Here is a 21,198-nt window from a genome sequence, read left to right as displayed (position 1 = left end):
ACGTGTGCATTTCATAACCATGCATAAACTCGTTCAGCAGAAATTCTGCATTTTCGGTCTGGATGCGATACATAGAATAACTTTTTTATCAACAGGGATAGCTATTTTGGTTATTAGTGATTCTAAAAGCTTTCCTGTGGGCAAAAAATTCTCAAACAGAAACATGGATTTTTGACGAAGCCGTGTATAGTGCAATGGTTTGCTACCAAGCAACAACAGGAGTTAGCACAAATTGCGAGCTTTGACAGCGATCTTTCGCGTACTCTCGACTGTTCTGCTTTTGCGATTTCGCACCCGCCGCTGATGCTCGGCTATGGCTGTGCCTGTTCTGCCAATTTTCGACGAAGACGACGATCCGGGAAACAGCTCATCATTTGGGATTTCGGCTGGCAAAATTCTTTTTTTCATTGCGGCTGTCCGAATGTCACGATATGTTAAACAAAAGGTCTGGTCGGATGACCTTTATGCGATACGACGACTCTGGTTGGATTGTCCACACGAGCTGGGCTCATCATCCGTACTAGCTGGGCTATGTTTGGTGGTGAATATTGCTATGGCTGCGTGTATGGGCACACGTTTGGTCTCTACTGGCCAAAAGTATCCCATAAATTTATGCTCAGGGTCATCGCTTTGGATTATAACTGTTTTCTTCGTTGTATCGTAAGTCAGCTGTATTTTTTGTTGAATAAGTTGTCATTTAAATTTTATTATTTTCCAAAGAGTAGTGTGAATTCTTCTGCAAATATATTCCGCATTTCAAATTTGATATAACGAGTCCTACACAATATTTATTGTGCCATAAGTTTACAACGCATACTGTCCATTACAGTTGATTTGGTTTACTGCTTTTTTCGTAGACAGATGACAGCTGCAATTATTCGAATTCCTCCAACAAATTTTAGTAGGATACATTCGTTACTTCCTGTAATGCCGGCATCTTCCACCAAGTTTGTACTGCACTTGGATTTCTTAGCCGTCCTCTGTGTACTTCCGGTGATCGTCACCATGTTGTATTGTGGAGTGCAAGACGTCGCCAGTGTTGGTGCAACGAAGCTTACAATAGCTTTCTTACTGTCGTCACTTTCTGTTATGACACCATCTTTGCAAGCAGACGAAGGCATCGACAACGAGGTATTATTCAATGCGCAAATTAAATCGCGCAGCGACTTACCATTAGGTTAATCGGTTTTATATGGTTATTTATGTACGGCTAGTTCATAGCACACGCGTTTATTCCTGCATTGTGTATTGAATGCGTTTGCTGATGCGATAACTTGTAGGTTATAATGGAACCAGCTAGGAAGCATTTTCTGGGAGCCGGTGACAACATCGATCCCGATGTATGTCGAGCTCAAAGGTTAAGCCAGACGATTACAATTAAGGCAAATGGTTGCAGCCCAAGTCTTCTCCTGCGCATCCAACAAATGCAGGGTCAACAAGAAGAAATTGAGCAACAACTGCACAAGAGAAGGCATAAACGTTCTTAAATCCCATTTTTTGCGTTAATTTACTAGAGCGTTAATTTTTCTGTCGAAAAGCTCTGGTTCTGTAATTGTTTTGGCCAGCAGAGATCAAATGTGTGCCCATACATGCACCCATAATCCTCAAAAAAATGCAACCTTTATTGCGATTTCATCCCTATCCAGGCGTGCATGCCTGACATTTACTTACATAGCAAGGATCCTATAGCCGCTAAAAATGACAGGACAGGGTATTATTACCTATACTTACGTATGTAGATTTCTTTACTTACGGGCGTTTCGTCTCCCGGCATTAAAACCCAAAACCTCCGATACGAGTATACAGTTAAGTTTAGAAAAACCCATCACCCATCACCGGCTCAAACAGTACTTCAAACCGGCTCAAACAGTACAGAAGTATAACTAACACCTAATACAACTCTCTGATCGGCGCACTCGTTATCCATAAACTAAAAACAGGTTTATAAAACTCCGGACATGCAGATGTGCCCTGCAACATGAGATCAATGTACAGTTAATAATAATATATAGATTCTATAATTGAGGATAGCTTAAACCTTTATACGTACAACTGCGACAAACACAAGCCTATACGAGTGTAACTGTACAACTTTTCCGCTTATGCTGTCTTATATGCAAAGGTTTTCGTTTTGCTACAAAACACTCGGTATCTCCACAAGTTACAGTTAATTATAAATCAGTCAACAAACATTTTACGAGGGCTCTGAGTTTATCCTTTCTCATGAAGAAATGCTTACAATTAAGTACCTTAGTTGTTGCCCGTGTTGGTGTGAATTGTAGCAAGGGCGCGGTGGCTACTCACGTAAGGTACATGGTCCACATCTTCGAAATACACTTGCAACAGACCATTCATATTTTGATGAGCAATTTCACTAAAAAAAACATAAGTCAGAAGAGGATATCATGACAAAATGTTGATCTATACGTAGTCTAAAGTAGCGGAATGTATCACGGAATGTAGCATTGTGCTCAAAAAAACGTCCTGCAATGTGTGTGTCTCCCGGCAATCTTCCCGGAAGACGCGACTTGCTAAATGACTAGATATGCCGAAAACGATGATGTTTGCCAGATGTTCCTAGTAAGGACATTTACTATCCTTCTGACTGATCCCAGAAACAGCTCTTCTTGTTCCAGTGCCTTAACTGGAACAGTAATCGTATCGAATTACATTAACAAATTGTCTGTTCTGCCTACGGACGAATCCTTCCAGGATGCTATCTGTAATCTAATATTTACGGGCACGGCCCTCAAGTCTGGTTTTGTGGAAAGCAGCAAAACTATTGTACATGCAGACGTGCACTTTACATGATGCAGCGCACTTTAATAACCGTAATTTAAGGCTCTACAACCATGGCATGCCGTGTTTGTTAATCATGAGTGTTACGAATTTATTGTGTATCGACCAAGTACGTTATGCCGCAAGCTGAACTATGACCCACTTGTACTGTAACTAAAACACATTTGGCGTAATTTGAGTGTACAGCGCACGGGCTGTGTCAGTGAAAAACAGAAGTAGTAGTACTCATATTATTATAAAAAATTTTAATATGTCCGCATTTGCACTACGGATTTGCATTTATGGATTTGGATGGCTGTTGCCTTTAAACTTTGCTTACTCAATTTGATCGAGCTCTTCTTCCAGTACCAACAGATGATCATGATTCAATGGAGTTAACTTGGTGGTAAAATTTTCTTGATAATAATCATAATCGGTTTTAAAGCGATTCTCGTATCCCTCCAGATGAAGAGCCTGCAAAAACTGGAGGGTCTGCGTCTGCCCTGCTTGGCCTTGGTTGTGGAGGGCGCCAATGCTTTGTTTCCATGCTTCTGTAAACGCAGTGCGTTAAACAAGGGATACGCTGTACAAGTCCTGATAAGAACTACGCTGTATATTTAGCAACAACAACGAATAAGTGTTGTTCCGTAAGAACTTTCATTTACACTTTGCATCGAGTTACAGTTTTCTTGGGATCGTGGTATAATTATCGCGCTTGGGATCGTGATATGGTTATGTTAATAAAGAAGGCATTAAAAACAAAAGCTCGAAATACCAGTGCTGCATCGAGCATTCGTTCGTTCATGTATACGTACGTGGCCCGGTACAAGTACCAAATTCTTGTATCTGCGCGAAAATTTTCACTTTCGCGTACTCCCACATACTTTTTGACTTTGTTTTATGACATTCTCTAGCCAGATAATTTCTATACATAGGCGTGAAAACCGTTTGTACCAGGGCGGTATCATTTTTTTCAAATTTTTAGCATGCATTTACGGGGTACGTAGCGTAATAACAATAAGAAAACGTGGGCTTTTTTCGTTTTGTCGCCATCATAACATCACAAGTACAGTATGGTTAACCACCCAGAGGAGGCAGTAAACAACAAGCTAACTTAAATTAAAGCCGGTGCACTACAAAACACGAAAGCCGAAATTTTTTGCTGTTTTAGTTTAATGACAAGAATCTATTATCGGGGAGAAGGTTTTATACGGTTTGTTCGTTTTTGTATGCAAATGATGATTACGATTACTTTACCCAGGTATTGATTATGCCATCATTATGGGATCATACGAGTAACGCAATGGCAGAAAAGCTTTTCAACATTCCGGTTCTCAGCAAGCATGCTTATTCGCTGTAATTTTAGTTGGACCATGTAATTTTAAACAGTTTGAGTTCTAGGAAAGTTTACAGTCCGAGAGTTGCTCCTACGGTATGATAGGATCATATGACTTCAGGTAAGTTGTAAACGACTAAATTAGAACAAGCGTTCGTTCTACCTTCCGAAAACTCGAAGACCAATCGTGGAATATGATGTTCCATGATGCTGGGAATAAGACGTTGAATAAAGTTAAACAAAAGCTTGCGTTTATTGTAGCTATCCCAGTGAAGCCAAAGTGGTTGTATAACGAAGAGCAACTGGTATTTAAGAAGTTAAATTTGTGCAAACAGCAATTAGCCATTGCCCGTTATTGAATGGTTGATTACGTGGCATATCACAATAATATGCACTGATAAACCGGAAGCGTCCTACAAAGTACAAACTATAACACCTTCAATTTTCCTCGATCTCGGGTGGTGCAGGTTACTTACGGTCTTTTAACTTGAATTACATATATCACAGCAATATTAATTAGTTTATCTTTTGGTGTATAATGTCCAGTTTAGTTTAATTTGATTACACGTTGCGTAGCGAGGATTCCCTTGCCTGTTGTTGCCTGTTGCCTATTTGAAAGAGTTTTTTCTAACTGGACTGCAGCGCGCGAAAACCAGGAGGTTTGTCAACATGCTAAAGCGTTGTGGGATCTGGCTTACAAGGCTGTTGGGATACGACTTGATTCAGGTGATTTGACATATCTTTTACGTGAAGCACGCAACCAACTTTGCCAGACTGCTTCTTGCGGCAAGAGTGCGACGAAAAGGACTGATGATTTTAATTTTTCTGTTAAATTGTTAGTGCCATGTTCTGGATTGAACAAGCATAAATCAAAAGTTCAGTGGCGCTGTGTAAATTTGTATTTTCAGTTCTTCGTTAATTGCATAAAACAACACTTTAACGTTTTGCTTTATAGTTTTTTCACTATTCACTAAAGGACCGTCAGTTAGACTGAGCCAAGACGTCGGTAAGGTGACCATTCCTGGACGGAAGACATTCTATCGCCTTGTGGGTGACAGTGGAAATGAAACTTTGGTGGATATTGTCCGAGGCGTAGACGAAGCCCAACCAGAACCGGGAAAAGAATTACATGTCGCCTTCCTTTGGAGCAGGAATTTGTCTGTTTACTACATTTTATATCAGCATATATTGTTTTATCAGGCTGCAGTAATTATTTAATCAGAGATTCGTTCGTAGGTGAAAGCTTCACTCATCAGACCGGTAGCAATGCCATGTAGGTAAACTGCATCCAAATGATCGGGAATTCTCAGAATTAATGCTGGAGATTGGGACCAACCGCCTGGAAGCTATGTTTTGCATTCACCGGATCTCCTTCCTTGTGGTTACCTCAACGTACTTGTATGCAGCCTGACCTACTGCTGCTACTCGAACGACGACAACATAACAATAACGCGTGTACGACTACGAGTATCGGATATGTGCTTGCTCTTCATACTGATGTATTTGTCCTTTTTCCGTGTTCTGAATCGAGCGGATGTCATCGCACCAGCAGGACGATTTTTCCTTCAATTCTAGTTTTAAGACAAGCGATATTCGTTTCTTCGTGTTTTAGTTACGGTTTATCATGTGCACGTGAGTTTGGGTAATCGTGCTTACAAATATTTCTTCCATGAAATGTGGAGCCCAATCTAATGGTAAGCAAACCGTCCGTTGTGATTTTGAGTTGCATTAATGGTCATCTATCCTGTATTTAACCTGTAATCAGCTAGGTATTGTAGCGATAGTATTTGTACGAACGATAAGACCGCCCAGTTATGATTCATTCCATCGCGTTATGAATTAATGTGTCCACTTTACCGGCTAGTTTCCCTTCTCATGAATTTCTAGAATTCAGTCTTGACACTCGCTTGCTACAGCTTGCATCTACTTGATTGTGCCTCTTGCTGAAACCCTTGCTTACAACCTTGCTCCGTTTCTTGAACGCCTTGTCATTAAACATGCCTTGAGTTACGTTGTCGTGTTTGACCGCTTGGGATGAACCTGTGTCATCCCAATCGGAGCCACCTGTGTAATTGCGTTACATCTGTAAGAGGCCAGCATCGTTGCCGGCCGTGCCACCTTTCACACCAACAGCCGTTTAATCGTGGTAAAGGCTGATCGCCACCCCACTAGAACAGTAGCCAGATAGGCCACTGTTACAGTATTATACATACGCAAGACTTGCGTCTGGTGCTGTCTTCATAAAATACTTCGTGAATTGATTTTCGTTTTTTGTAATGCTGTACATTCTACTGATCATAAAATAAAAAAAACCGACTCTGGAATCTGTAGTGTTACTACTGTTTATACAGACCAAATGCAATTAACGATGTTATACATTTAATAAATCCACTACAAAGTTGCGAACCTCCGTTGCCGCCGATGTGTAGGAAACCGTTATCGTTATCGAAATGTATTACCAGAGTAACCAGACACAGTGTTTATAATTGACATTTTGCATCCAACATTTTCAGGTTTCGCTGGCTGCTGGAGCACAAGCACGGAATGACTTCACATTCGCCAATTTCTTAGCTTCGGACAGATGCATTTTCCCAGTGTTTGGTTTAGGTTTCATCGGCGTTCCCATAATGTCAAATGTTATCAACCTCACAGCACCTGCAGGCCTGGTCCGACTCACTGCGGAAACTGAAATAGCGGAAACAAAAGAATCAAAATGATAGCAATGGCAATGCGCACAGTCGGGACTCGGAACAGATCCAAACAGAGACAAAAAAGTCGATAGTTTCTGATAAGTACAAATAAAAAAATCTGTAAAAAGAGATCTGTAAAAAATACTCGTATTTCTGATTTGTAAAACTTCATGCAAACTCCCAAGTGGTTACTAATGTCTACTTAAAATGCACACGAACCGCAAAACAGTTTAGAATAATCTGTAAATTAAAAACATAAAATATCATGCATTAAGAAAAGAAGTCGTAACCTGTAAGAAGTTAAACTGACTCAAACAAAAAGTTTTTTCGCCAAAACTGCAAAGGTGCAAACGCACGCAATGAAATGATTACTGCTCGCGGTGACGTAACAGCGGCTCCGCCCAGTGCGCCAGCATGCTCGACACTGCAGACCTGGGCAGTTAATTTTAACTATTTAACTTAACGCGAGTTTTTTTCGAGTTAACGAGTTATAACTTAACTTTGAAGCTTAACTCGCCAGGATGAAAACTTAACTCTAGCGCAACTCAAAAATAATATAGCGCAACTCGAGTTTAACGTAACTCTGGAGGTTTCAGTTGAAAGCAAAAATGAAATTAAAAAATAGAAAATATCAGAAAAAATGTTATTTTAACCGGGGATCGCATAAATTGCCATAATTACAAAAGTATCTGTACAAAATTTCTCGAGCAGACGTACACTACAACCGCCCAAGGCTTTGACTAGACTAGGAAAAATGCACGTTGGCGTGCATTTGACAGACCGGAGCGCAGCATTTCCTTTGAGTACAGTATACTACATTTTATATTACAAACTGTTTAAGTATTTTAATACTATTTTTATATGTTGAATAATGAAATTTTATATTATTTTGCAAAACGACTTAGGAACATAAGCATAGACTTCCAGTTACTCGTTGGAAATGGCTTTCGTAACGACCTTTCGTAACGGACACAAATCAACGAAAGTATGTATTAATCTACCTTCGCTACGCTTCGGTCGATGAATATGCATCGGAGAGTCCATGCTGACAGTGAGTGTGATCGTTCAATTTGAGCTCAATTAACAGCGTGCAGAGAACGTAATTTTTTGCGGAGCAAAATTTTGTCAACGAGAGGACAAATCATGTTCCGCACCAAAATCACACGGGAACTGATCGTCTGTGCGCTACCTGCTACCTGTAATTGTTCGCTACCTGCCCATTAGGGAAGCGTAATAATGCGGTCAACGCTGTCAAACAGCTACACTAACTTCGGTAGCCATGTGAAGCGAAATCTTAGTAAAAAAGTTCAGCGTTGCCGGCGCTCGGCCCCAAAAGCCAGGGTCAAAAAGAGGGAGGAATTTTGAGAGGCAGGAATTTTTATGTGGTTAAAAAGAGGGAGGAGTTTTGTCAGATAAGAACTTCTTATGTTTGATTTTTTCTTGAGGGTGAGAGAAAACAGGCAGGAAAAACAATAAGAACAAAACACAAGCATGTTTTCTTTACGTATATGTTTCATTCTTTTGTTTCGTTCTTATTCTTTCTTATGTTTCATTTATATTTTATCTTCCTCCCTCAAGAAAAATGTGTCTCTCGCTCTCTCCCTCAGGAAAAACATGAAAAAGGAACATTAGAAAAAGCATGAATTTTAAAAATCAGATTTAAGAAAAAAATTAAATAATTGGTCTGTGTCTCAAATCTGGTAAAAGTGATATCGGTATGCATAAAAGACTACTTGAAGTTGATTAATAAAATCATGATTTTTTTTATTAGAAGTTAACTCCAGTTAACTCTAGTAATTGCGGCTAACTTAACTCGTAGCGTAACTCGCGAGCTGCGATTAACTCTTAACTCTAACTATGAGTCGAAATCTCGTAACTGCCCAGGTCTGCTCGACAGCTGTTGGAACTTGGAATCTCGGAGCCTTTCAAGTTTAAAACTTTATCTAAAAGCTGAAAACTTATTTTTTGATTCACAACTTTCACATGCTGTACTTTAATTATATATTTTATTTAGTGTGTTATAATGTTATTTGTTACATTGACGCTGCGTATTACGTATTCGCTTGCACGTGTCGCTGGCTGTCACTGAACTCAGTGAACTGGTAGATTCTGTTTTACCATCTGGAACCTGAACATGCACGGTGACAAAATGGTCGACGAAGCAACGAAAAAGACACTCAGCCAAATTCCATTGTTGATGACCAATGCAGGACCTCGGGAAAAGGATTTATGGCCGCAGCGGATGAAGGAAGAGTCGCTGTCGCTTATCAAATACGTGGAGAATAATAAAGCTGCGGACAACGACTGGTTTCGTTTGGAGTCTAACAAAGAAGGCACCAAATGGTTTGGAAAGTGTTGGTACATCCATCAGCTGCTTAAGTACGAATTCGAGATCGAATTCGACATTCCAGTAACATATCCTGGCACTGCGCCCGAGATTGCCATTCCTGAACTGGATGGGAAGACAGCGAAGATGTATCGAGGAGGGAAGATTTGTCTGACGGATCATTTTAAGCCGCTTTGGGCCAAAAACGTTCCGAAGTTTGGAATTGCTCACGCACTAGCGCTGGGGTTGGGCCCCTGGCTAGCCGTGGAAGTTCCGGAGCTCATAGAGCGTCAGGTCATTAAGAATAAAGAAGGAGGAGATGACGGCTTATCCGGTATGCAACGGAAAAGTGCTGAACTCTGCTCCATGGATAGCTTCTCGGGTGGCTACTCTGCTACCTCCGACGACTTGCTTGTGAAAACGAATAGTGATGATCAGGATTTAAAGGATGTTTTTATTGGTCGAAATCGTTTGATTGGTTGGCTCTACTATCCTTTTTTTGAGATTGCAGTGAAAGGCTGCTTCGTTAGATTGTCTTATTCCAAATCAGATATCGCGACATATTGTGACAATATTCGGGATGAAGAAAAGGAGACGGAGTTGACTTACAAGGTATGTCAAGAAGCCCTGATATCGTATTTGATTGTTTGCTTTATTATTTGTCAACAGATTTCACCGTGTCCGTGTTCACCTTTTAGATCGGGAAGATTCTTAGCGTTGTGGAGACTCGGTCACCGTATTCCTTTTTTCTTTATATTCGAACCAAGATTCCGGATCAGCCAAAACCGATTCAAAAACCCGTGATGCATTTCACATCAGTCTATCTCCAAGTGGAGTAAGTTGTAGATTTATTATTACTAGAGCATTATTACTAGAAATGCACTTTAGCCCGCCTTGGTTTACAGGAACGAATTTATAAAAGTTTTTTCAAGCAAAAAGTTTATTTTGATTATTAACAGTTTTTTTATTGTTTTCGGTTTCTTCTATGGTAAAATATTTAAAATGAATTTCACACTTGCACGGGCAGTTTCGTTGACACGAAAACTCAAATATTTAAAAACTAGAGTAGAATATGTTAACGGTAAAATATTGCTGCATAATTATATGACCATCGAAGCGTTATAAGAGAAGCAGCTAAAGTTATTAATAAAGGCCCTTTAACTGGTAGCATCAAACAATAGGGAGCATTGCACTAGTTGCATATGCGTCATCATTATTATTGTATGCTTAATTTCTGTTGTCACACCCGAAACTCACCCCATTGTTAATTTACGCTCTAATTAATATCATATTGTTCTTAATGACTCTTAATATTTAATATGGTTGTTCACAGATAAAATTTGTACGAATTTTCTTAGGTTTGAATCACTGTTTAAATTTTTTTTGTTTCCACAGAATGCCTAACGGCGAGCAGGAGAAGCTGCCCCTGCGGAATGTCTCCAGTGTCGCGCCGAAGGATAGCGAACTACAGCTTTGCGGTATGCCCTGGCCCAGTTCTTCCGTCTTAAAGAAAAAGGCAGCAGATTTGCAAATGTGGAAGAGTTACAGAGTGACAAAGGACGATGTCGAACATAAGGACAAATATATCGAAAAACTCGATCAGGGATCTGCTCGATGGGTTTCACTACCAGAGATGAAGAGCGATTTAATGAAACTGAAAAAGGACGCCATGGCAGCGGGTGACCAAAAAGCTGCTGAACGGTTTCAGCATGAGTTTGACGTATTCAATAACGTTTGTATCGGTTGACGATCGTGTCAGCCTTTCCCGCATTAACAGCCGACAGATCATGAGAAGGTGGATTAACCAAACCACTGGAACAGAGAAAAGCTGTTGTTAATTTTTTGCTGTACTATGTTCTTATATTTCTCTATAGTAGCGCTTTATCATGGTCTGTATATATATACAGACCATGGCTTTATATTTTATCGCATCTGTAACAAATTATCAGTTGAGGAGCAGAGCGGTGTTTGTTTGGGTTGTTAATGGTTATTATCGCTACTTTATGTGCGGTAATTATGGGTGTTATGATTTATTAACAAGAAAATTTTTGTACTGAACTTTAATTGCCCGCGGAATGTTACAAGTCTCTTTCTTCACTCCAATGTGCACTAATACAGCTTTAGCGAACATTGTAATGGAATGGTGTTTGTGAATATTTTTGAGTTTACTATTTTTGTCCGTTTGTAATCAGTTGTATGCGTGCCATCTTGTCCTATGCGTAAGGGGATTATCCCCGTAGTAGAAGACATTAAATTCATTATTATTAAAAAATTTTAGTGGTGCAAGTACAATTACGTTAACCAGTTTCTGATTCTGCAACAAATTACGAATTGTAAACGTTTTGTACCTTTTTGTGAATTTACCACGCACAGAGTATGTATGTTACCGAACCTCATTTAGGTTATTATGTATATAATTTGTACATACAGATATGGATGCAGTAACTTTACAGTTTACCGGGCAGTGATAAAAATATAAAAAGCTTTGTAAATGAGCATTTGTAAGTCAAGACAGATTTAAATCTTTGGTCCATTTGGAAAAGGCATCGAAGAAAAGGTAGAGAGACGGAATCACATTTATGTATCAGATCAATCAGCGCAAGCATTGCGCAGAACTTGCCGCGAATACAACGCATTAATCGGTCCCTTGAGTAGGAATCTGCTATTCTGCCCATTGCTATCGTTCTGCTCAACCTGCAAAGTTTTCGTGTTTATCAAAACTTGTAAAGAGTTTTCTTACTGGATAGCTTTTATACGATGGCGTTATTATTGAACATACCGAATGAAAGTGACAGCTACATCGACCAGGATGGAATTCGTTATAACGCGATACAGTCATGGCTAGAGTATCCACGAAAGAATAACTAAGGCGTTTTGCTTCTTCTTTTAATTCGTCGTTATGTTTCACAAGTGTTCCCAAATCGTCCTCAATGCAAAAAATAAAATACATTGTGGTTTTATAAAAATGAAAATTAAATTGACTATATAATTTGTATGAACATGCCTGTAGGTGGGCTTAACTGCAGTTGCACACTAATATTGCTTAGACTCGGTCATCAGATTTGCTTACTTGCGTTACAAACGGAATGCCAGGTATACGAATGAAAAAGCCGGCACCAAGAGTTTTTACCACGACGCGACTTCGCTTCAGATTTTTTCTGGAAGTCAGTATTTAGGAATTAGCTCACAACCATGTGTGCAGAAACCAAGTATCCTTACCTTCGTAAAATTTTGTCAAGTTCTCTTAAATGAAAAGGGCGCAAAAATTGCACGCCTCCTATCACAAACACCACATCTTTGCTGTCATCCAGGTTATCGATCCTGTTAAAGTCAACAAAATATCAGTCAGTGTACATCATTTCGACCATTGTATTAACGATCAGCACTTTGTTAAATCAGCAAGACAGTTTTAAAAAACGAGAACACTTCACCAGTCGTCTATTCGTCAAGCTACGTACAACTGTGCAAAAAATACGTAAAGATATTCATATTTGCAAATATCATATATGCATTTTTTCATTGAAGATACAAATCTGCTAAATAGTTGTGCATATACGATCTAGTAAAGCCTTACGCTTTCGTCGCTTGCAACACAGTCTTTTTAAACGTTGGTCGGAGGTTTTTTGGTATCCAAAACTGTGGATAGTAGGCAAAGGAAAAGGAAACGTTCTGCTCCGGGAATGTGTACACTTTGATGGAATGAATTTTCTCATCACTCCATAGCGAGCCGTTCAACAACTGCAGCGCATATGCCAGTATACCGCGGTTTGTGGAGTCTCCAAGGAAGATAAACTATAAGTTTAATGTCACCGTTACCTATTTAGGCGCACATATGTGGTTGCCTATTTTATTTTCAACACTTACCCGTTTATTTTTTAGACATTCCGCAGAAAGGTCAACATAATCTGACTGCCTATATGCGCAGGCTTCTGCTGACCACGTGGCACCGTCCCAGTTGCACGAAGCCTCATTGCTGCAATCGCGACATGGCACAATCCAGTAATCTGATAGAAAACGCAGTCAGTCTATTTCCGGTTTGTAATTAACGGGTAACACTATTACAAACTAACCAGCTTTCGCTGTGCACTGTGATTCTCTGCCGTGTCTTTTAATGTTGATTTCCGGTTGCAATCCGCATGATTCGTTGGGATAAAGCCGCATTTCACAAGCCTAAAAATCAGAAAGCATGTTGTTGCTCTAACATGCAGTAATTACGAAACAGTGCATCAACTTCATTGTACCCACATTAGAGTAGTAGGTGCTCATTTTATTTATCGTACCTCGTATTACCACAATTACTGAGTATATGCTATAATTATACCTGGAGTAGACGGCAGTTTTGCAGTATCTCCAAATTTTTATTTTTCTCAACGGTCACTGGAGTGCTGTGCCGGGGCTCTCGTGTTATTTTAATGGTGTAGATTTTCAGTGTTTCGAAACTATTTTCCGCTGAAAGGTTTTGTTTAACCACGTGAATGTGCATCACGTTCAAGCCAACTCCTAACGTGAAACTAGAGTGCCTGAAAATGCGAGCCCACAATAAGATAGATAATATGTAATCATACAGGTTTGGGTACATGTGAACACCGGCAAAAATTATTATTGCCTACAAATAAAAAAAACAATTCAAACAAAAAGCGTCGTACTTAGCTGGATACGTGTTTCCCAGTATTGACACGAAATTACTGCAGTCCGCTGGTTCGAACGAAACTTCGACGGACATGACATCAAATGGCACAGCGGCGCTGTACAGTGTCGTCAAAGGATGGAACAGCGGATTCAGTTGGAGAGCGGGACGAAATGCCACGGAAAAAAGCAACGAGTGGAACAGGGAATCTGCACGGTAAGCATACAGATCAAATGTCAATAATTTATAAACAGTTAATATTTAATTAACTACGGTAATGTCAAACTAGGAGTGACATATGTTGGACAGTTGCAAAACTTTACTTTGCTGACACGAGCGCCTGGCAGTACTGGTATCCGCGTCATAACCGGCATCGAATTCTGTCAGATCCCATCCGGCAGAATCCATAGATTTAGGATGACATGTCAGGAAATTTTCAATCGCTTTGGTAAATGTGGATTGAGTAAAGGAATGTAGTGCGATGTATTCCATTCCTGCACTGCCAGAAATGCGAAATAACTCGACAATTTCCAAGGCATTCCGTAAGTCCGCAGTGGAAAGGCAGTCCGGTTTCAGGACAGTGTTCTCAAGATCAATCTCTTTACATTCAATCTAATAAGACACCATATAAAAGTGATTTATAAAAATAATTTCAGGAGTAATACATTATTCCGATGATGGCAAGCTACTTTATGGTTTTACCGATTCGACACTTCGTAGCAAATCCAAATGACCAGACTTTGTTGATTCTTGAAAACCATGTGTCAGAAAATCAAACTGCAGAAGATCTATTAGAAGACTGTTAGGTAGAAACTGTGCGTCGGTATGTGGATAAGGAGCCACCTGTAGCAAATGCGAAAGGTCACCCATATGGTCAGTGATCGGATGTTTAGCACTACTTTTGCTTGCTAGCAGGGGCTATTCGACACCCCCATCGACCATGTACTATTTTTTTAAGCCAAATCTGACCACGTATTATTAATTAGCGAATTTTTCTAATCTAGAAAGTATTTTTCAAAATTTTTTTCGGAACAAAAAAATTCTGACTGCCAGCCCCCTAGGTCCCCCACAGTATCATGGGCGGTAGCAATGGGATCAGGGGCAAAAATTTTATTTTTATGTTTTTTCACTGTTTCTAGGTAAATAAATAACGCTGAATTCAAATTTGATGATAAAAAATTGATATAAGCAGTGTGGAAGAACTTTATGTTGAGAAGGGTTTCGATAATCGTTGTTAGATCAGTTGTGAGAATCCTTGTTTTTTTTTTAAGTAAATCTTTTTATCCTCAGCCCATATCACATTTTTAATGTCAAATTCGAATTCAGCGTTATCGATTTACCTAGAAACAGTGAAAAAACATAAAAATAAAATTTTTGCCCCTGATCCCATTGCTACCGCCCATGATACTGTGGGGGACCTAGGGGGCTGGCAGTCAGAATTTTTTTGTTCCGAAAAAAATTTTGAAAAATACTTTGAGATCAGAAAAATTCGGTGATTATTAATACGTTGTCAGATTTGGTTTAAAAAAATAGTACATGGTCGATGGGGGTCTCGAATAGCCCCTGCTTGCTAGTGTTTGATAGTATTACTAACAATGTGCAACAGCACTCACAGATACAACATGAGGGGTCAGCGCTTTTGTTATGAATATCGTAAACTGTGCAATATGAATCTGGTGTAGCCTTGGCCAGTTTTCTTCAGCACGTGGTGATTCAGTGGCCAAAGGCGCGGGTTGTTTGTGTCGTGCGGCTAATTTGCAGTGCGCAAGGAAAACATCAACAGCCGTTCTAACATCTTGAAAAAACCTTTCAATTTCCAGTGAGGTGTATTTTGATAGCAAATATTTTCGGAACTGCTGGATGCTCCATGTCAACTGTGAACTGCTGCCCTACAAACACAAGAAAATCAACTAACAACTAGCACAGTTTTTTGGCTATTATTTTTGTTACACTAACAATTGCTGCCATTTTTACAAAAACTAAGCACATTTCCACTTTTAATGATATTTTAACCTTTCCAACCGCTTATTCAAAAAGCACTTTAAAATAATAAGTTGGAAGATTGTTCAAAGCGCAGTTCGTTTTTAATAATGACAGTTTATAACTGCTGCTACAGAATAACATCGAACACAATAAGGAAGCTCAGTTAATTTAACGAAATACTTGCCTGATAAGGACTGCCTAACATTGGATATTCACCAATTTGAATTAAACCGGATTTATGCAGGAAATACACAACAGGGTCTTTTCCAACTGCTACCACATAAACGGACAACCAAGCTGGGCGATCCAAAACTGTGAAGGATTCTTGCAGTAACATTTTCCCGGTTATAGTTTGAGTTTTGTGCATTTCGCCCAGAAAATACGGCAAGGAGATAGCCGGTACAGTCACAAACGACGGGCTACCATCTTCCTGAGTGACAATCCAGTTGGTCGATGCGTTAGATGCAAAATTCACCGGCATGCTTTCTGCTGTGTTCAAATGGCGATAAACATTTTGGTTGAAAAGTCCTGCAGTTTTCGAGAGAATAATTATTAGTTATGCATCCATATAAGTCTAGTAGCTTTACCGGAAATTTACTTATCGTATTGAAAAACCATTGGAAATTTTACATGATTACTTTAGTATTTACCTGGAATTTCCGCAAAAACTGTATTGAGTAGCTCCCGCTCCAAAATCAGCGCAGGTAGCTTTTCGGAGATGTAAACAACCTGGACAAAAAAATTTATGTATGCGCAAGCTAATTCACGTAAGCGGAATTGATGCTAATGAACAAATAAATGGACCTGCATTATAATATTTGAAATGTTCGGCAGTTAATTTGATCACCCTCCTTGAATCGTCGACTTCAAAAAATTTTCCTCAGCAGTATATGTGCAATGATTGGTTCACATTATAAGTTCACGTTGGTAGTTGCACAATTTTTATACCTTGCCGGCATCGTAATCAATCATTTCCGTCGAGCACGGAGTAAACAAGCACAGCGTCAAGTCCGAGCGCTCCTTAATAAGCGGTTGTGGATTAATAACCGGCAACGCTGTATGGACATCCACCACATAGCCCAGCGTGTGCAGTGTCCGTATGCAGTGTTCATTGTACACATCCATGCCCAGCGTGGAAGACAGGAATATTGTCACAGTTCTCTGTTTGGTTTCCGGTCGCACAGTGCCGGCGCTCCGCATCACTCCCGTCCTCTCCATTGATCCAATGACCTGGATTGATGGGGAATAAGGCAAACAGATTATACGTAAATTTATCTCATTACATTGTAAATACACTTTTTATGCATGTATAATTGGCATTAGTGGTCAATGTGTGCTGCGTTATAATACACAGGGAGATATTGTTCGTGCTCGATTGTACGTGGGATGTTGGCCGGTCAGTCGATGGATGTCGTGCCAATGTGGCTTTCTGGCTGACATGCGGGTATATATTGCGTTGCGCATGTGTACACACATGCCGGTTGTAATGGTGGATTAGTAGCCTTATTTGCGTAAACGAGATCTAATTTTCACCACTTTCGCTTCACTTGGCAGAATGGCTATTTACTTCTGTTTTTCACTAACGTAGCCCACGCGCTATACACTCGGACGTAGGTCAATTACACTGCCAATTGAGTATTTCGTGCCACTAGTGGAAATTGCTGTGGATATCCGTTAGCGAGTGATCGATGATCATAAACAAGTAAATGTATGCACCATATGCATTTGCTCCGGAAATAATATAATTTACTGTCGAATAAATTATGCTACCTCACATTTGAAATCAACTAACTTTCTTAAGTGTATCCCTTGTAGACTGCAGCAGCAGTAAAATTGCTGTAAAAAAATTTTATGGCAAATTTTCCCTGAGACGTGCAGTGAAAACCTGCTTGTATTTTTGATATGATTTGGCGAGCATTTTGCCTGACCACGTTTCGATAATACAATTTAACCAAGAGAAGAAGAGATTCCATAGGAACATTCTAAACGAGGGCTCATATGCGGTTATAAAAATTCTAATCGAGTATGGAGAAGGCTGTGCAACCTGGCAGTCAGTAATAATTGGTAATGATTAAAAGCTCATAAAGGTACAGAAATTGTCCGGAGTTATTATTGATATGGTGAATTAATATCTCCCCGGGGATATGAATACCTCAGAAACTTAATTACGCCAAATGTGTTTTAGTTAACAAGTGGGTCACAGCTCAACTTGTGGCATGGCGTATTTGGTCGATATATATATCACAAGTGCTTCTTTGAGATCTGCGAAAACCGTCGGATAATGTGCTTTCGACGTAAATATAAATGACATGTACTGCACAATATTCTGCTGCTTACAGAAATATATTACTCTACACTTCTAAAATACGAACACGATAAAAATTTATTTAACGTTACATGATTTAATGAATGTTGATTTACGAAGGCTGAAGAAATTTTAGTAATTTGAAATTCGTAGTAAAACTGTTTTGATAAGGAATGTGAAGCCTGGTTGGGTGTTGTCACATGGGAAATTCGTAACACTCATGATTAACAAACACGGCATGCTATGGTTGTAGAGCCTTAAATTACGGTTAGTAAGTTGTACTGCATGTACAATAGTTTTGCCATGGCAAACTGCTTTCCACAAGATGAGACTTAACGGTCGTGCCCGTAATATTAGATTACTGATAGCATCCTGGAAGGATTTGTCCGCAGACAGAGCAGACAATTTATTAATGTAATTCGATACGACTACTGTTCCAATTAAGGCACTGTGAACAAGAAGAGCTGTCTCTGGGATCAATCAGAAGGATAGTAAATGTCCTTACCAGGAACATCTGGCAAACATCGTCGTTTTCGGCATTTCTAGTCATTTAGCAAGTCGCGTCTTCCGGGAAGATTGCCGGGAGACACACACATTGCAGGACGTTATTTCGAGCACACTGACTGATATATTCCGCTACTTTAGACTAGATTAACACTTCATGATATCCTCATATTGTGAAGTGCACTTTACCAACGCTGACGACAGAATGCTTGGCCATAACGCTACATTTTATCACTACCGCTTTTAAGCAGTAACGGGCAGAGGATTAATCTGAAAGGGACAAATTCCGGTGCTTTATTTGCTGCTGCCACCATATTGTTTATGGTGCAATAATCTCGCAGTGCAGTTTACATTGTTGGTTGTTAAACAAAGAAATAACCCAATATTCACACTGGACATTTATCAATAAAATTCTTTTTAAAGCCGGATTGTTAATAACAGATCTTCGCACGCATTTAGCCTATCTGAATATTTTTAAACTGAAATAAAAATTTTAAAAGAGAAGTGTGTGATTTGCTCAGCTGGATGGGTAAGTTGCAGCACATTGATGTACAGATATTATTGTGCAGGTTTAACATATTATTGCCACTCCTCAGCGTGGCTACAGTTTTCAACATGCAAACATATTTCACTTGTTAAATATCCTAGACAGTTGTTGAATTGCAAACCATATATTATTAGGAAGCGCGATTTTTAAGCCAGCAGCAAATTATCTGAAAATTGGTATGCTTGTATTGCATAAGTGCATCATAATTTACCGCATAGTTTCCCGTAACCAGTTATCAATGGAGAAAAATATGTCAGAGCGATGACTGCCGAAAAACTAGCGAGGATCACAAGCCTTTGCCGGCTGTCATCATTCAGCCGCGTACACACACTAAACTCTGCGATGCGAGAAGTCTGTGTGATTTTTGCTAATCGATCCATTTGCTCGGTCAAGTCTCAGCTACATACTTTTTAAAACACATGAAAGATGTGATACAAAAAATGAGAATAGCCATTTAATAGCCCACCTTGTACAGTGCCAAAATCCATTTGCTGACAGAGGAATTGTTTATTTGATCGTTTTTTCCGCCACATGCCACTCCATCCGGCGTTTGATCACGGCTGTTTTTCTCCTGCTCAGCTGTATTCTCCACATCATACTGGCCAGGATACTGCGTCAGATAACAGGCCAGAAAAAACAGCGTGATAATTAGCAATTTGATTGGTATTTTATCCCGGCGCCACAGATTAGAAAATCGAATAAGTGGCATTGTGCGGACAGCATTCAGTCAACGTTGTTGGTCATCAAGCCATTTTTACATCGCTGAATGGGACCGGCTGCTCAGGATCAACTGGCGCTTTTTAACTTGACAAACGGATGAGCTGAGGGCAATTTAGACAATTTGCATTTTTCTTGTATGCCATTTCCACTCATCTGGAAATCAACGACATATATATAAAAGGCGGCCAGTGCGGCACTGCTTTTCATAGGATTCCGCCACAGTTATTTTTGCGAATCATTCTACCATAACTAGCGCAGTTTGGACAGCTGCACACATGTTGCACAATAATTACCGACTATGTCAAATCGCAAAAATTCGATTTCCTTACATCGATATAATGTTCCCGTATAAGAGCGTCGGCCGGCATAAACATTCAGAGCGCGTATACACCGTTACAATCTAACTGTTCAAATTTATTCACCTAGAATATCAAGCTACTTATTCCACACGAAAAAACTCTCAAGCATGCACAAGTAAACTTGAAACTTCCTAACGGCAAAAAGCATTTTTCAATTGTCGAGTATGTTGGATCGTGTCAAACAAGTTTAGTTGGCTATCGGATTATGTTGGTTGCTTCTTAATTTTAACGACACTATGTGTCGGTATGAATTAACCAGCGTACTACACCCAATTGTACGATCGTACGCTTGAACAAACACTACGTAGCGATAGCAGTATATACAGTAGATATACAACACTGTGATACAACGCCCAGTTTTGATATCTGCATTCTCGAACACATACAACTCAGATATTATACGGAAAGTAAATTACTGCAATAATGATGAATGAATTTACCAATATTACTCTATCACGATCGGTTAGTTATTATACATACGTATTTTCATAATATGACGTAAAACTCAAGAGAACCTTTGACAAATTGACAAACGGCTTACCGGTAGAGCGCTGACTGCTTTACTTATACAAGCATAACAACGTATAAACAGTGGCACGACGCAGCCGATTTGCAAACAAAAAACAGCAACACAATCCAAGTAAACCGGCTACCGGAATAAAGGAAAAACGACGAAAGTAAAGTGTGCCGGTTTCGAAGTGCAACGTATATTTGGTAGGATCACTTAAGCGCTGTGTGCCTATTTAACGTCAATCTTCTCATCATTCACACACCTTGGTGTTGACACTGCCAGAACATTGGGCAGTTGTTTATGTGTGACTCGGAATCTGATGAAGTGCACCAACCGCTTTTCTGACGCTTCCCTGTGACAGGGGCTCAGAACTTTGCTCTGGACAACAAGACTAAATGTTATAAACTGGTATCAATGCGCCGCTCTGCAGTTAGGATCGTTTCTTTTCCGTGTGTATATAAAACTCGCATTGCAGCCACGAAAGCGCTATATCGCACCATCAATAAATCATC

General features: G+C 39.7%; 4 protein-coding genes and 1 long non-coding RNA gene across 8 annotated transcripts; 3 read left to right on the top strand and 2 right to left on the bottom strand.

Moving 5' to 3' along the window:
• Positions 1-214: 214 nt before the first annotated feature.
• Positions 215-1,711, top strand: LOC129597697 (uncharacterized). Its single transcript, XM_055495344.1, has 3 exons — positions 215-660; positions 858-1,131; positions 1,281-1,711. Exons 1-3 carry the CDS (start codon positions 314-316, stop codon positions 1,485-1,487), a joined length of 828 nt encoding a protein of 275 aa, XP_055351319.1. The 5' UTR covers positions 215-313; the 3' UTR covers positions 1,488-1,711.
• LOC129597698 (uncharacterized) lies at positions 1,632-4,626 on the bottom strand. Of its 2 annotated transcripts, XR_008691603.1 has the most exons (5): positions 4,278-4,626; positions 3,119-3,329; positions 2,250-2,374; positions 1,754-1,971; positions 1,636-1,692 (listed from the first exon to the last, which is right to left on the bottom strand). XR_008691603.1 is itself a non-coding variant. In XM_055495345.1 (4 exons), exons 1-3 carry the CDS (start codon positions 4,318-4,320, stop codon positions 2,251-2,253), a joined length of 378 nt encoding a protein of 125 aa, XP_055351320.1. In that variant the 5' UTR covers positions 4,321-4,626; the 3' UTR covers positions 1,632-1,971; position 2,250. The 2 variants fall into 2 exon arrangements, 1 of the variants encoding a protein (XP_055351320.1); XM_055495345.1 differs by having other exon boundaries at positions 1,632-1,971.
• LOC129597699 (uncharacterized) lies at positions 3,944-6,084 on the top strand. Its single transcript, XR_008691604.1, has 4 exons — positions 3,944-4,039; positions 4,180-4,235; positions 4,691-4,840; positions 5,070-6,084. It is a non-coding gene; the product is annotated as an uncharacterized LOC129597699 (long non-coding RNA).
• Positions 6,085-8,553: 2,469 nt separating this feature from the next.
• Positions 8,554-11,361, top strand: LOC129597696 (uncharacterized). Its single transcript, XM_055495343.1, has 3 exons — positions 8,554-9,742; positions 9,829-9,965; positions 10,526-11,361. Exons 1-3 carry the CDS (start codon positions 8,939-8,941, stop codon positions 10,875-10,877), a joined length of 1,293 nt encoding a protein of 430 aa, XP_055351318.1. The 5' UTR covers positions 8,554-8,938; the 3' UTR covers positions 10,878-11,361.
• Positions 11,362-11,532: 171 nt separating this feature from the next.
• LOC129597723 (uncharacterized) lies at positions 11,533-21,034 on the bottom strand. Of its 3 annotated transcripts, none has more exons than XM_055495383.1 (17): positions 20,717-21,034; positions 19,563-19,969; positions 16,689-16,970; positions 16,391-16,469; positions 15,925-16,268; positions 15,371-15,646; positions 14,460-14,600; positions 14,081-14,369; positions 13,777-13,966; positions 13,452-13,650; positions 13,201-13,300; positions 12,995-13,134; positions 12,705-12,922; positions 12,350-12,451; positions 12,201-12,288; positions 11,910-12,056; positions 11,533-11,824 (listed from the first exon to the last, which is right to left on the bottom strand). In XM_055495383.1, the coding sequence occupies exons 2-17, from the start codon at positions 19,803-19,805 to the stop codon at positions 11,720-11,722; spliced, it is 2,943 nt and encodes a 980-aa protein (XP_055351358.1). In that variant the 5' UTR covers positions 19,806-19,969; positions 20,717-21,034; the 3' UTR covers positions 11,533-11,719. The 3 variants fall into 3 exon arrangements, with proteins under 3 accessions (XP_055351358.1, XP_055351356.1, XP_055351357.1); XM_055495381.1 differs by lacking the exon at positions 20,717-21,034 and adding an exon at positions 20,146-20,346; XM_055495382.1 differs by lacking the exon at positions 20,717-21,034 and adding an exon at positions 20,239-20,301.
• Between the last annotated feature and the right edge of the window lie 164 nt (positions 21,035-21,198).

This window comes from Paramacrobiotus metropolitanus, unplaced genomic scaffold (genome assembly GCF_019649055.1).
Source record: "Paramacrobiotus metropolitanus isolate TYO unplaced genomic scaffold, Prichtersi_v1.0 Parri_scaffold0000108, whole genome shotgun sequence".
NCBI lineage: Eukaryota > Metazoa > Tardigrada > Eutardigrada > Parachela > Macrobiotidae > Paramacrobiotus > Paramacrobiotus metropolitanus.
The sequence above is the reverse complement of the archived record's forward strand: the minus strand, read 5'-3'. Positions and strand labels throughout refer to the sequence as shown.

Coding starts and splice junctions, on each gene's coding strand:
- LOC129597697 (XM_055495344.1), top strand. CDS start 314: ATGGCTGTGCCTGTTCTGCCAATTTTCGACGAAGACGACGATCCGGGA. Junction 661..857: donor ACTGTTTTCTTCGTTGTATC/GTAAGTCAGCTG, acceptor CTTTTTTCGTAG/ACAGATGACAGCTGCAATTA. Junction 1,132..1,280: donor ACGAAGGCATCGACAACGAG/GTATTATTCAAT, acceptor GATAACTTGTAG/GTTATAATGGAACCAGCTAG.
- LOC129597698 (XM_055495345.1), bottom strand. CDS start 4,320: ATGGAACATCATATTCCACGATTGGTCTTCGAGTTTTCGGAAG. Junction 3,330..4,277: donor GGTCTTCGAGTTTTCGGAAG/GTAGAACGAACG, acceptor CTGCGTTTACAG/AAGCATGGAAACAAAGCATT. Junction 2,375..3,118: donor GAAGAGCTCGATCAAATTGA/GTAAGCAAAGTT, acceptor TGTTTTTTTTAG/TGAAATTGCTCATCAAAATA.
- LOC129597696 (XM_055495343.1), top strand. CDS start 8,939: ATGCACGGTGACAAAATGGTCGACGAAGCAACGAAAAAGACACTCAGC. Junction 9,743..9,828: donor AGACGGAGTTGACTTACAAG/GTATGTCAAGAA, acceptor TTCACCTTTTAG/ATCGGGAAGATTCTTAGCGT. Junction 9,966..10,525: donor TCAGTCTATCTCCAAGTGGA/GTAAGTTGTAGA, acceptor TTGTTTCCACAG/AATGCCTAACGGCGAGCAGG.
- LOC129597723 (XM_055495383.1), bottom strand. CDS start 19,805: ATGCCACTTATTCGATTTTCTAATCTGTGGCGCCGGGATAAAATACCA. Junction 13,135..13,200: donor ACAGTGCACAGCGAAAGCTG/GTTAGTTTGTAA, acceptor GTTTTCTATCAG/ATTACTGGATTGTGCCATGT. Junction 11,825..11,909: donor GTAGCTGTCACTTTCATTCG/GTATGTTCAATA, acceptor AAAACTTTGCAG/GTTGAGCAGAACGATAGCAA.